The sequence below is a fragment of the Thunnus thynnus genome, chromosome 22 (assembly GCF_963924715.1).
Source record: "Thunnus thynnus chromosome 22, fThuThy2.1, whole genome shotgun sequence".
NCBI lineage: Eukaryota > Metazoa > Chordata > Actinopteri > Scombriformes > Scombridae > Thunnus > Thunnus thynnus.
The window spans coordinates 20,273,059-20,288,256 of NC_089538.1; the positions used below are offsets into that span (position 1 = coordinate 20,273,059).

Sequence of the window (15,198 nt, forward strand, 5' to 3'; positions counted from 1 at the left end):
GGTTTTACTTTACTTTGAAGGTCAGATCGTGTAGCTTCCGGTATCACTCTATGTTTTTCACGCTCACTTTACGCAGCTTCCTGTCGTCCAGCAGCTTGGGAGGTTGCAAGAAACTGTCGCCGACGTACAACTCAGATGCACTTGTTTTTGTAATTCTGGATACGGGGCTAATATAGGTGGGCGGTGCTTAGTGCGGTATGTGGCCTCATCTGTGTGTAATTTCCAGTGTTACACAATAAACTAAAATGAGTCATACATAAAAAAGCCCGAGCCTGTCTGTGCTGAGTTTGGCAATGATGTTTTTCCTGGGAGCTCAGAGATGACAAACAAACACCTCCCGGCTGAGTTATAAGGAGCCAGAGGAGAACATTTACCATCCTTAAAACAAGGAGTTTCAGGGGCACTTGACAGTCTTCAGTTAATTAGCCAGTTAGCTATAATTAATGACCATTTTATCTGAACAGTTAGAGATATTGTAACTTTCATAACAGTGGACATTACAGCAACTAGAAACATCTTATTCCTTTTGAAAAATACAGTAAAGGGTAACTTTTAATGCAGATATTGTATGATTTTTCTATTAATTTGTTGTTATTATTGTTATTATTGTTGTTGCTGTGCTTCTGTGTCTCTCTCCGCCCTCCTTCTTTCTCTCCCAACCCAACCAGTCAAGGCCGATAGCGGCCCACCAAGAGCCCAGTTCTGTTAAAGGTTTTTTCTTATTAAAGAGTTTTTTCTTGCCGCTGTCACCAAGTGCTGCTCACGGGTTAATGTTGGGTCTCTGTAAAATAAAGAATATTGTCTAGGCCTGCTCTATGTGAAAATAGTCCTGAGATAACTTCTGTTGTGATTTGGCGCTGTATAAATAAAACTGACCTGAAATTGACATATCGAGAGTCATTTTGGAGGAATTTCTGAGATTTGGTCCCATTTCTTTAAAAATATTTGGACATTATTTGTGTATAATTATAATATTTAATATTATCGTGTTGTGGTTTCTGTTCCTTACCTCTTTTTTTACCCATTTCCCCTTCAGTCCAGCCCCAGTTCATTTATCATTTTTCCCTTTTTTTAACTTATTTCATTCTTTCTTTCTTTTTTCTTTCTTTTAACAGATCCATGAGCCACGAACACTGAGCAGTATATGACTTTATATCGTTTATTGTCTTTACTCGAGATAATTGTTTCACAGCACGTGCTATATCTGGACATTATGAAAGCCCATTAGTGCCAAGAGAGAAAAAAAAAATTAAATTTTAGGAATGATAAAAATAAAAATGCTTGTAAGTCAAAAATTACATTTTCTAATGGAAAGATACGGAATGCACATTAAATATGTTGACTTTTTAGCGAGAACTAACTGTTTTAATCATAAAATTTGACTCACTAACATCTTACTTACTTGACAAATATGATTTTCACTTAAAATATCATAATTGTCTTAATATCTACATGTGTCTCAGTATAAACTAGATTTTTCACTTAAAAGATAATTTTAACATTTCATAATTTTAACTTTTGTCATTCCCAACATTACATCTTTTTTTGTTTGTTTTTGTTTGTTTGGCAGGAATGGGCTTCCATACACTAATGCTGCATCAAATTTACCTGTAAATGAAATCACAATGAAAGCAGCTAAGTCAATTTAAAAGGACAATTTGTGAGCTTTTTTGGGGACACATACAGCCTTATATTAGTCTAATACGAGTAATTTCTTTTGCAGATTTATTATCATCATAAACCTTCATTTGATCATTTCCTTGTTTATTAGACGTGGAAAGCTTAATGAGGTGTGTCTGAGCCCAATTTAGCCTGGTCTCATGGGAATACTAGAGGGGATGGTTCAAAGTCTGCCTCTCCCTCCTCCTCTTCCTCTCTCTCTCTCTTCTCTCTCTCTCTGTCTTTCTCTTCTCTGCCCGCAGTCAGCAACATCTGGACTTCTTTTGTCATTTATCTGTCTTGCATTTAAAACAAAGTAGAGTTGTGTGTTGCTTTGTGTTATAATAACTTTGCTGAAAGATCCACTGAGGGGTTAAATCTTTTTTTTTTTTTTTTTTTTTTTTTTTTTTTTTTTTTTTTTTTTTGGTGGTGCACAAACTGGAACTGGGATACTTGGAAAATATTTGGACGCCCTTATCTCAAAGGACAAACAACTTTTATTTTTTCCTGCAGTGATATTTGAATCAATATAAAGGTTTTGATCCACAGGAACATTAAACCAGTACCTCTCTCTGCAGGAATATTATGGTAATATTGCAGTGATTTCTTCCTCGGGGCGGAGGGGAAGCTGTGTCAGTGTATTTTCCCAGACTGAGCAGAGCTGATCTCAGGGCAGAGGAGAGCTAAATGCGGCTGACTGGTGGCGACCCTGCACCGGGAACCATGAACAGCAGCGGGTCTGGTAACTTTCTGCTGGTCCCCATACCGGAGTATCCCCTGCTGGACAAGACGGTGAAGATTGTGGTGCTGGGAGCGAGCAACGTCGGGAAAACCGGTACGGAGAGATGCATGAGTTAGATGGAGGGATGGATCAGCCTGGTTCACAGGGAAGTTTTTCCATACAAGCTCAAACTGTATAGAGGGTGAAATGAGGAAAAAATAGCTTCATTGTGCAGGCAGCCAATGTTAGACATATTTTTGTGATTTATTTGTCTAATAGAGGTGGACATATAGTCGTGAATCTGAAGTGTAGTTGCAGGAATTTTGGAAATGAATCCTGGACAGCAGGGGGCGACAGTTTGCGTTTTCTGTGTAATGTCTTTTTTAAGTATTCATCTCATTTCGAAGCTTTTATTGAGGTGGAGGAAGAAGAAGTACTCAAATCTTAAATATCTTAAATAAAATTGCAGATATAGCAAGTTGAAAAAAAAACTCATTTAGAAGTGAAAACCCTGCATTCAAAATGTTACTTTAGTAAAAGTACAAAATTCAAACTCAGCACAAAAAAACCTCAAAGTATCTACTTTATTTCAATTCATTCATTAATTCATTTAAATGGGATTTATTGGCATAAAAGAACAATGTTGCCAAAGCATTAAAATACAATTAGTCAAAATAGCAATAATATGAACATTAACACATTAAGATTGATATATATTAGTTTTGTCTTTGTGTGTGTGTGTGTGTGTGTGTGTGTGTGTGTGTGTGTGTGTGCAGGTCATTCACCGTCCCTCAGGTTGTGTCATGTTGATACGTATTGGGCAGTAAGATACACCCTTTCTCCTTCTGCTGGGCGTATTTTTAATATTGAGAGGTCATAAATGTTCCTTATTTCATTGAATGTTTTACGTCGTAGGAAGAAGTGCGTCTCTGTGTCTCGACCTCATCTCTCAAACTTTGACCACATATTCTGTTTTCTTTTGGTTGCCATGATTTTTTTTTTTGTGGCATCCTGTTTCGATTGCGGGTTTTGCAATTAGTGGTCAATGAGCCTGTACTTGAAATAATTGAATAGAAATAGAAATATATTTATGTAAAATAAATTATTTTATTTTAGATAACATATATTATTTTATAATAATATATGTTTTTATATATAATTAAGGATGCATTCATATCTTAGCATTGTTTTAATGTCCAAGTGGAGCTCATTTTAACTAGTTTACATACTTTTGCGTTGTTTAATGCAGTGGTTCTCAAACTTTTACACATCAAGGATCCATAAACTTGCACAAATTAGACCACAGACCCCCATCTGATAAGATTTTGTCCCAGGGTCCCCCATCTGATTTTTGCTTTTAAATGTTTTACAACAGAAAGTGAATGAAACCCATGACCAATATAGTCATACATCCTGTCATTGTGTTACTTCTGGATGGAATTACAGTGAAAATTATTCCCCTTTTTGTTGGGGACCCCCTGAAACACCCTCAAGGACCCCTGGGTGTCCCTGGACCCCACTTTGAGAACATCTGGTCTACACTGTAGATGGGCAGATAACAGTGAAGAGTGTGAAACCTAAGAACAGAGAAGTCATTCTTATATGTTCTCACATTGGACCAACTTCTAGTCAATGAAATAATAATGAAATAAAATATTCCCCATTTTTTTGCATGTAAAATCTTAATTTGTTAAAAAAGTAACAAGTAACAAGTTAAATGTAGAGGAGTAAGAAGTGCAATGCCCCCCCCCCCCCCCCCCCCCCCCCCCAACATGTATTGGAGTAGAACTACAGTATAAATTAGCATAAAATGGAAATAATAATAATGATTAATCATATTTCTGTAGTGTAATTCATGCATAAAATGAAACTTAAAGTGCATTTAACAATAAAACAGTCAAAGGGATACTCAAGTAAACTATATGCAAAATCAAAACTATACTGAGTAAATGCACAGTTACTTTTTTACCACTGAATATAACCAACAGAAGGGTTCAGATGTTGTTTTAAGAGGCAAAAAAAAAAATTGCCACCTAGCAGCAGCACAAAACTAATGAAAGTTAACAGAATACAGGAAGTGACAAAAATAGTAAAATGTTCAATACGTGCAAGAAAAGTTCAGTAAAAACAAAGACGTCATGCTTTCTTCTGTTTTCGGATTATATTAATCCCCATTCTTCAGCGTCTGTGTGGGTGTTTGGAGAAAAGAAAGCAGGTCTTGGGGGCAGAAAGCATAGTGGCAGTTACTCTTCTGAAAGATAGACTAAACACATCAGCGAGTGAGCAGCGCAATGAACAAACTCGCTACAAGTGGCTAATTTGTCAGACTGGTGGTGAAGTGAAGGATTTATAATTTGTAATAAACCTCAAAGAATTATTAATGCGTGTGTGTCGAACAGCCGAGGACACACGTGCATGTTTAAAACATCGCCACAGTCCGACACAAGCTAAAAAAAAAACCAACAAGAGGTGGTTAGACAGTTTTAAACAGTTATAAACTCTGCAGCTCTGAGACGATAACCCTGATGATGTCATAGTGATGTCATCAGGGTTGTTGCAAATTGGGTGTCGGAGACTTTAAGTTTATAAATGAATAAAAAAACCTGTGTTTTAAACTAAAGGTGTGGCGTTTGAACGATGTGGTGGGCATTTACCAGACTGGGAGGGTCTAATTAATAAAAGACGGTATCAAGTTGCATTATGGGAAGTGTAGGATCCAGGCTTTTTAGAGCTTGACTTGTACTCGACCACAAATCGCCTCTTGGAGGACATTAAAGTTTAAGTCTAAGTCTAAGTCTTTGTTGCTTCAATTTGGACCATCCTTTTTAGGGCTGCAAGTAATAATTATTTTAATTATGGATTAATCTGCAGATTTATTAGATTAATCGATTAATTGTTAGTCTATTAGGTGTCAAAAATGTCTTGTTTTGTCTGACCAACAGTCCAAAACCCAGATATTCAGTTTACAATGACAAAGAAAAGCAGCAAACCCTCACATTTGAGGGGTTGGAACTAGAAAATATTCCTAATTTCTTCACTATCTTTGCTTGAAAAATGGTTTAAACGATTACCAAAATAGTTGCCAAAGTGTAAAACTGGTGGTGTTCTCCTTAAATACTTTGATGGGAAACTCTGCAGGATGTAAAATCCTCTACTTTCATGAACCTAATGGGGATCCTTTATACATAAATGAAATAAAACCGGGCTGCAAGAGTTTAAAAAACTGCACCCAGAATCCTAAAAAAAAAACAAGGCATGAATGAGACAATCATTGACTGGCTCTAGGTGGGGAAATGAAAAAATTGCAACATCAGCTTCTGTGAACTGGTGAATCATTGTTTCAGTTCAGACTTCGGGTCTGTTTGTTTGGCTTGTGTCTCTGCTTGGAGAGTCTTCAAAATCAAAAAGTTGATTAGTCAGGGAAATTCCAGCAACACTCACTAATAGCAAATGTTTGAGTGTTATATAAGTCAGTAGGTTGCAGCAGATTAGTGGGTTTTTCTATTTTGAGTTGAAGATGAAACAGATTTTATATCATAGCTTTAGTTGTTACACTTAACTTCATTTTCTGTGTCCTTAATTCAGACTTTTCTTGTTTCTCTTCAGCTCTGATTGTCAGGTTTCTGACCAAGAGGTTCATCGGGGATTATGAAGCAAACACTGGTGAGTTTCTTGTCAAGTCTGCGATGAGTTCAGATACATTTACCAACACAAACAACAAAAGTAAACACACCTCTTCATCCGCTCTCCGCTCTCTGCAAAACCTGCACTGCGGTATTGATCCATTCATTCACCCACCTGTGTGTGTCTCTCCTCAGGAGCGCTCTACTCCAGAAAGGTCACACTGGATGGGGAGGAAGTGTCGCTTCAGATCCAGGATACACCCTGCGTCGCTCTCCAGGTAGAACTCGCAGAGAGACAGCTGCCATGTTTCCATCTGAGAGTATTTGTGTGCATTATGAATAGAAAAGCTGGATATAAACAGCAAAATATGGTTAAAAAACACACTTTTTTAAGCATGTTGACATGTTTTTTTGCTTCATTTTATAAAAAAGGGGCGAAAACACATTTGTTGCATAAAATATGACGCAGCAAACTCACTATTCTAATAATATAGCATACAGACAACTGAGGAAGACGTGCTACAACTACTTCTTATGATAGTTGATGTCCGATGTGTAAGCAAAAAGTGAGAATGCGCCCAGAAAAACTGAACTGTACTGCCCAAAGATCGAGAAGGGTCTATCTGCAGTCTTGCACTTCACTACACAACACACACCCCTGATGTCGTCACCGTAAAGGCATGCTACACGACACACCCCCCCGACCCCTAACCCTAACCATCTCACTGCTCATGCTTAAACCTAACCAAGTGGATGTGTCATGCAGATACCACAAGTCCAGATAGACCTACTTACGGAGATCGCTTTGCAGTCAATCACCCGGGAGGAGCCATGGAGAAAAAAATAATTAATTCATGTTCTCGATTTAACAGAATTCACCCTCATGCCATTTTCTCATCTTGCGTACACCCTCACTGTGGATCACTTGGATTTCATAAAGTTTTGATTTTGGACATCTGGATATGCTTCTGGTTTTGGCTTGTAAAGCACAACACTGTGTTATCTCTGAGATCTCGTATTCTACTTGACTTTTTCTCGGCAAAACTATCATACACTTTGTGAAGGATCTTTCTGTGTTACTTGTTTTTATGCTGCCTGTCTCGGCCAGAAGAGGCTTTTATTCTCAATGATCGTTTTCCTGGTAAAATAAAGGTAAAATATAGATTTATTTGTAAAAAGTGCATCTATGGATGTCATCCAGTTCATAAAAACTCTGCTTCAGGGTAGCCTGTAACATCAAGACGTAACTCATGTTACAGGCAAGTAGGTCTATCTGCGGACTCGCAGTATCTACAGGACTTACCCACTTTACTACACGACACACCCTCTTGGTTAGGGTTAGGGGTCGGGGAGGGGGATTCGTGTGGTAAAGTGGGTGTGTCATGTAGGTCTGCAAGATTGCAGATAGACCTTTCTTGTTACAGGGCGACGTCTTCTTCGTTGCTTTCTTCAAACTTCCGGCTGATTGACCATAACCCTAACCATAACCCTAACAGGCAAAATAGATAAACCAAGAGCATTAATTAGTTTTTTTTTCCCCCATGGCCCCTCCCAGGCTCCGTACTCATGCCAAAATGTGCATTTCCTTCATAAATATCTGTTTTCCTGTTGCTGCACACCCACTTTATTCTCCGTGTGTGTTGTTATTTCACCACAGCACACAGATATAATCACAGGTGGAAAAAAAAACAGCTTCACAGGTGACTTTTGATTATAGTCAACTTTCTTGTAGCGTCATCAGACTGTTGTCACTTGACAGACTGCCAGGGGAAAACAGGTGTTATCCCCACATATCAGGTGTTTAGCATCGCTTGAGTGATTTAATGAAACCTACAATTTGTGGTCATTTGTGTGCATCCCCCGACTGCACAAGATGAATTGTAGAAGATTTGCGCCAGAATCTAAATGCTGATGCTGACTTTGAGTTAGTTTTGATTGTAAAGAAGATCAGTTGAGAATGATGTCATGAAGGTGTTGATATAGTCCAAAACCGCACACTCAGTTTTGTTTATACTACACTGGGAGTCATAGGCGGACATCTTCGTACATGTTTGTTGGTGCATGCAGACAGTCTACGCTGACCCTCGCCGACACGAGCAGATGATGAAATTTATGTCACGCACACTTGCAGTTGCACAGATGCAGAAAGTATAATTTGAGCTTTACAGCTAACGTCTTTAGCTCATTGGCTCATTCTTTCTCACCATTTTAGTTATGCAAAACTATTGCAAAACCACACTTTACAACAAGCAACACCTTTAATATGTTTTTTTTCTCCACTGAAATATGCTATCTATCCTCTATCTCTCTATTTTTAGAGCTATTGGTTAACTTCATGTAATATCTAAGCTTAAGTTTAACATTTACTTTGAGGTTTGCATTTGTGTTTTGGGCTGGAAGTTGGTGTAAAATGTTCAAAACATCAAGTTATCTGTCCTGTGTTGCTTAATTTTCTTTCAAAAAAATTACAAAGATCAAAAAAAACCTCTCCGTCTTTATCTCAAAATAACTTCAGGAATGTATTTGAAGTAAGAGGAAGTGATCTTCTCCTCGCTCATGATGAGTATAATGAGTGCAACGTGACATACGGCTCACTCCGCTCGACACCGGCAGTCTGTTTACAAAACCAGAGCCTCAGAGCTGCTCATTTCCTACACTGGGGAAGATAACGGCGGCTGAGGAGGAAGTCTCTCCTGGCAGGATGGAGGATGATGGTGACCGGCGGCTCCCAGAGATTAGACAGAAATAATTGGTGTGTGGAGGCAGCAGGAGTCATGTGTGCAGAGTAGAGAGGTCGAGAAAGTTAGCAGACTCCTGGAGGATTGTTAAAAAGCTGCTTCTGGAGAGATTTTTACGACAAAATTTTTAAGCTAAAATCTTAAACAGCAGTAGATTAATTGTTTGTATTCAAAATGCAATAACACAAAGTGTCTTTTGCTTTGATTACGACATGGACAAAATGAGAATAACACAGCCTGAAGTGTTCCTGAACTGACAACTGGGTGGTCCGGTGGGTCGAGAGTCAAAAGTTCAAAGTCTGAAACAGTCAGCCGGTGTGTGTCCATAAACAACCATTTGTCTTGGCAACGTGCCTTCTGGGTAAAATCACCACCTGCTCGCTCATTATGTGAGCTGCCCAGGATGAGTGTGGATATAAAATACAGTAGTTTTAGGGAAAATGGCTTCAGAAACACAAGTATCTGTATTATCAGACTAAGCAGTGAGAACTCATACTGTAACTAGACAACGAGTTGTTAGCGCCTTTTGCTAATCTGGCACAATCAGACAAAAACACCCAGCAGTGCTTTTTTTTTCAAGTTAACTAAAACGTATGTATTTAAAAGTTTATCTGAAGGTAATATGAGGCTTCAGCTGTCTGAGTTAGTCAACTAAAGTGGAAATCTTTCACATTTACAGTCTTTTTAGCATAAAAACAAAGCAGAAAGGGCAAACATTTGGCAGGTTCTAGCTTCTGAAATGTGAGGATTTACGTGCTTTTCTCTGCTGTAAATGGAAGATCTTTGGATTTTGGATTGTTGATTGGACTAAAGAAGTAATTTTTTTTTTTTGCAGGATGATCCTGAGGGCTTGTACTGCCAGGAGCAGATCAACAGGTCAGATGTACAAACTCACTCACTTCAATATGAGTTCAGCTTAATATACTTCAGACTAATATCCTGTATTAACTGAACCTGCAGGTCCATCTACTGGGCAGACGGTTACGTGCTGGTTTTTTCCATCACGGACCACAACAGCTACCGCACCATCCAGCCGCTGTACCAGCACGTTAGACGCATACACCCTTCTGGAAACATACCTGTTATACTGGTCAGTGTGTGTGTGTGTGTGTGTGTATCCAGTCATATTTTGTTATTTTACCCCCTTTAAATGTCTTTTTCATTCATTCTTTCAGTCAAAACTACTTGACAGTGCCAAAGTCTTTCACTCCTATCCGGAACAGATAATAACAGTTACCTACTAGCCCTAATCCCCATAATCTAATCTACCGGGTAATCTGTAATCTCCTGCAGGTTGGCAACAAGAGCGACCTGCTCCGAGCTCGACAGGTGCCGGCAGATGAAGGCGAGACGCTAGCAGCCTCACTAGGTGTGGTCCTCTAGTCTTTATTGTTTTTATTGTTGTTGTTCCTGTCTCCTCTTATACCATAATCTGCTTTCTTCAAGACCTGCTCCCTTTCTAATCCTATTTATTACAGATTACTGTACACATAAACATACATTAACACATTTAACAGAGCTGAAATTCACTTTTTGCCCCCCACCAGCTAGTTTTTTTTAATATATTTCATAAAAATGCGATCGTAACCGCTAAGATTGTAATTTTATACATTATATTGATTTTACTGGAGATGGTTGGGTTGATTACATGTCTTATGAGTAGCAATGTATTGTTTTATTCCCCTAAGGAATATTTTTACACAGGAATAGTGTATATAGAGGAGATCAGCAGTTCTATTTTGGCTGTTAAGACTGAACGCAAAGCCAATTTTAGGGGAGGCGTGATTGCACAGAAAGTCAATGGAAACAGACACAAATTTGTCCAGAGCAGCAAGAATTGACGCTGAGACGTATATGAGGGAGGTTTATGAACCTGCTTTATAAACGTAAAGAGAAAAGAAGGAAAAAAGGAGAGACTGGAGGGAAATAATAGAAATAAACTAGAGTTTTCAGAGAGTTCAGTCAGAGGCCGATCTGAACTGAACACAGACTCACTTGTTGCTTGTAGCTTACAGCTGAGCTAACACACAGCTGGTAGTTGGCTGCTCGGGGTCAAGAGGTCAAACTCCTGCAAATGACACAAAATATTTGCTTCGCTTTCTGTCTGAACAGAACAGTCGTCTTAGGGTCGAGTTTGAGGGTTTTCTTTTTTTTTGTTTCAGCCGTTAAAATAACATTTACACCTCCTCTCATAAATATGTGTTCTGTTTATTATTTCACCTGAATGTTTGAGCTTCGCTGTGCAGAACGATGCATGTGCAGAGTTTTTTACTGTGAAAGTGGAAAGTTTCTCTGTGCTCACCTTAAACCTGAGTTTAGGGCTTTTATATGAGCATGATTTGTGACATCACAACCAGTTTGCAGCCAGTATGCAACGTAAAAAAAATGTGGAAGTGGAAACTTGAAGCCTCTAAACACAGAGAGGAACATATTGTATCCAGCTGTTAAACTTTTGAAATTAAGTTGCATATTCAGAAATTTTGGATTTTCCAAATGAGGGAGAAGGAGTAGATGCAATTTTTAAGAAGTATTTTAACTTTTTTTTACACAAACTCTTATCTTAAGCAGAGTATTTTCATGTCTTGAAACATCTTTAAACTTCTTCACATTGAAAATCTGGCAACGTGACAAAACGTTTAACATTTTCTTCACCGTTTCTCACTTTAAATGATCTCTTCCTCACTCCCTTGTCTCTTTAACTCTCCCTCACACTCCATTTCCTGTGGTTATCCTTAAAATCACTGTATGGATTGTCAGGAAATTTTCGTATAGACATTCATGGTCCCCAGAGAATGAATCCTACTGACTTTGTTTCCTCTAGCGCCACCAGCAGGTTGATATTTCTGCTTCATAAAATCTCTGCAGCTGACAGAATTTCCCAGAGTAGCTGATTACAAAAATGCATTTGGCAGATGTTGATTCAATCTTTGAACATACCGACTAATTACAATGGCGGTGGAAAGTGATTTTCCACCTTACGCACGTTTCCCTGCCTTCTCCTGCGTACGAACTATATCCTGCATGCTGCCTAATGAACGAGGAATGCTGAGTTATCTTAAAGATAAGAGCAGTCCTGATCTGAACACTGCCTCTGCTCACAGGAGGAGTTTACTTTGAGGCCTCGGCCCGAGAGAACCATGAGGGAGTCCACGCCGCCTTCCTTCATCTCTGTCAGGAGGTGGGACTTTTTTCATGTTTTTTTTTTATTTATTGGTTTATTTATCTGCCAGTTAAGCATAAGTTTTAGCTCTTTTTTTGGCTGCAGAACTCATGCAAACAAAAGATTTTTCCTTGCAAAGTTAAGTGAGCGCTTAAAGGAAAACAACCGATCGTCATGCTTCTGCAGGAACTGCTTATATAAGAGAGTTCATGTCAATCAAAGTAGCAACGGTATTGGATACACAAATGCTGTGTTTTCAATGAAAACTGTTTGCTTAATTTGCAAAAAAAACATTCAAGAACTTCTTCTTCTCTCAGATGATTTTCACTGCCTGCGTGTGGGAACTTTTGATTGAAAAGTATTTCCCATCGATGCCCATAAACAAAAAATACCACATATGGGTTTTATGGCCAAATTTGGCCCACATTTAACTGTTCTGTATTGTCTGTTGGACTATTAAACCCCTTTGCCCAGAGGCTCATTGCATTTGCTTTGACTGTTTTCTTTTTCTGATGTGAAAGAGAGAAGATTTCCAACCCTGATTTCTATTTAAGGTTTATTCAGATACTTCAAATTTCACTTTATTAGCATTTCTACACACAGTATTTATAGAATAAAGAATATACTGTAACTTATATCTATTTGTATAACACAGTGCAAACATGCAGCGTTATAGTGATATAAAATAGAATAATATATTAGTTAATAGAATAGTAACTTTTATCCTGTTAGAAATCATATTTTAATAATATAAAAGGTCAAGATGTTTGTTTAATTTGGTACAGGACAGGTTGAATACAGGAAATGAGTTTTCCTGTGAATTCTCGCCAAAATCTGGTCCCGTTTGCTGGAAATAAACACCGGTGGGATCCTGGAATTTTTATCACATGTGTGTCTGTGTGTCACCTGTGCGTTTCTATACTTAAAACTGTCATATGTAGCAAAACAAAGACACATTAAACGCTTCCATGCAACTATCATAGATAAAGCCCAGCATTAAATTACTGTTATCAAAGTAATATATCAGGGGCAACTTTTTAGCTGCAGCAGGTTCTTCCAGTTACTTTTAATGCTAACTTGTCAGTTTACAGTTTGGCTATGTGGCAAAATATTTGCAAGATTAGGTGAACCAAGTGGAGTGCACAATATGTAAACATAAAGTCTGCAGACAGTTAAGTACGTGGTTTAGTCAGATATTCAAACATCTATCCTGAATTAGACTGGATTACCAACTGGGCAAAGTGGGCAGCCGTCCATCGGCCCCAAAGGCCTCAGGTTTAATATCAGGTTTAATTTGATTAATCTCAAATTTGTCATGGAAAATTGGGAAAACTAGCAAATATTCACATTTGAGAAGTTGATACAAGTGGATTTTTGGTCATTTTTGCTTAAAAACGCCCAAACATTTATACATTATGTCCAAAAACAATGTTCCACTTCCTCAAACCACTAACAATTAAGATGAATGTAGTTTTATAAACAATTAAATTAAGTTCTTGTTTAAAATCAAACTTAATTTATGGCATGAAAATCTGTTTTCCCATGTGAAGAGTGATATATTCCCAGGAACTTACAGGAAAATCTTCAACTGTAGAGCAGCACTCTTGTTTTTCTCTCTGAATTTTAATGTTTACATTTCAATTGGAAGCAACCAAATTTAGTCCAGCGCTCCTTTGAACATTTAGAAACAAAGAAATGAACATCTACTGTCTCCATCTGTGTCCATTTTGTAGAATATCTACTCCTTTAGACATGACTGGCTTGTTTTCCCCTCACGACTTGGAGCTCAAGTCACTGTGCTTTTTATCTTCCAGGTGATCCGGGCGTTGGGAGGAGGGAACGGGGAGAAAAGGAGAGGAGGCCTCCACCTTGCCAGACCCAAATCTCCCAACATGCAGGAGCTGAAGAGGAGGTTCAGGCAGGTCCTGTCCTCCAAAGTCAAATCGGCCACCACTCTCTGATGGCGGGATGGGACCGAAGACAACGTGCAGCCGGACACGTGGCAAAGATAAGAGCTTCCGTCTAAAGAAAAAGGTTCTTTTCCTGGATTATCTTTGATGGAACGCTGAAGTCAAATGACAAGAGGCCTTGGTATCAACGAGCTGTGACTTTAAAGTTTGGGAACTGAAGCCGTTAATGGCATGAAAACGTTCAACTGCAGTGATCAAAGCATTTTAAAGAGTACAAATGGTCGCCATCAGATGGAGAGATAAAGACTGAACGGAGCTTTCTGGAAGCCGAGCTCTCCTCTGTGTTTGAACGAAGCTGCCGGTCAATGCGACCTCTTTCCCAGGCTCAAGTACAACGAAGATGCTGCTCAAAAAAATGTCAAAGACTGCTAAACAAACAGCTTGTGTTGTGTCAGAAACTTGGGCCCGTTTACCATGAAGGGGCAGTGAATGTGTCGTTAAAACTTGACTGATGGGGTCACTGTAAACCTTCTGACAACTGAAGTGAATTTAATACGTCAAATCAATAAAGAATTATTGATTTCACCCAGTTAGTCAGTTTCATGGAAAGCACAGATGTTACTAATCCCTTGTCACAGTTTGATTTATGTTGGTTTTCATAGAGTTTTTGCCTTCTGGGGAAGTAAACTAAACTAATGCTCTTATACCAAACAAATCAAATGTGAGTCTGCGTCCTCTCCGCTGCAGACTTAGAGTCTTCATAAGAAAGTAGTCTGAACCAAAACAGGAAATGACCCCAGAGCGCAAGCGTTCAAGGCTATACTGAGACACATGTTGACATTTGACAGACGGAAAGAAAGTCTAGTATAACACAACAGAAAGAAAATAAACCCTTGAAATGGTTTATGTAAAATGTAATTTTATTTAGAAAGCTTTAGGAGGTTGATGCTTGCTTCAATATGTCTTTTTGAGAGACTCAGTGTCCTAAATGTCCACAACGGATGTGACAAAGCTAGCATGACCAACAGTAAGCATGCACACAATCAAGAAGAAACAAACAGCCTTTTCCTTTAATACATGGATAGATTTTGTTATGTTGAAAGTGTACAATGAAAGTTGACAAATTGGAGAGAAACATGGTGAAATCTTTAGCCGTCAATCAAGAACAGTGGTCTTAGTTGTACTGCGAGTCCACCGACAGCTGATTTAGAGCGTTGACGATCAAAGACAGACAGCCTAAAAACATCCAACATCATCACAATGTGACTGCTGCTACAACCCTGTTTTAGGGAAAGCAACCAGTCAGAATACGACATTAAATGACACAGAAGTCACTGGTAAGCTAACGTAAGGCTAACGCTAAAAAAACACATTTACCTCAGACTCA

General features: G+C 38.6%; 1 protein-coding gene across 2 annotated transcripts; it reads left to right on the forward strand.

Annotated features, from left to right (window-relative positions):
• Positions 1–1,799: 1,799 nt before the first annotated feature.
• rasl11a (RAS-like, family 11, member A) lies at positions 1,800–14,396 on the forward strand. 2 transcript variants are annotated; one of them, XM_067579761.1, is made up of 8 exons: positions 1,819–2,494; positions 5,987–6,043; positions 6,199–6,281; positions 9,577–9,617; positions 9,702–9,831; positions 10,035–10,110; positions 11,843–11,919; positions 13,716–14,396. In XM_067579761.1, exons 1-8 carry the CDS (start codon positions 2,347–2,349, stop codon positions 13,860–13,862), a joined length of 759 nt encoding a protein of 252 aa, XP_067435862.1. In that variant the 5' UTR covers positions 1,819–2,346; the 3' UTR covers positions 13,863–14,396. The 2 variants fall into 2 exon arrangements, with proteins under 2 accessions (XP_067435863.1, XP_067435862.1); XM_067579762.1 differs by lacking the exon at positions 11,843–11,919 and having other exon boundaries at positions 1,800–2,494.
• Positions 14,397–15,198: the final 802 nt, after the last annotated feature.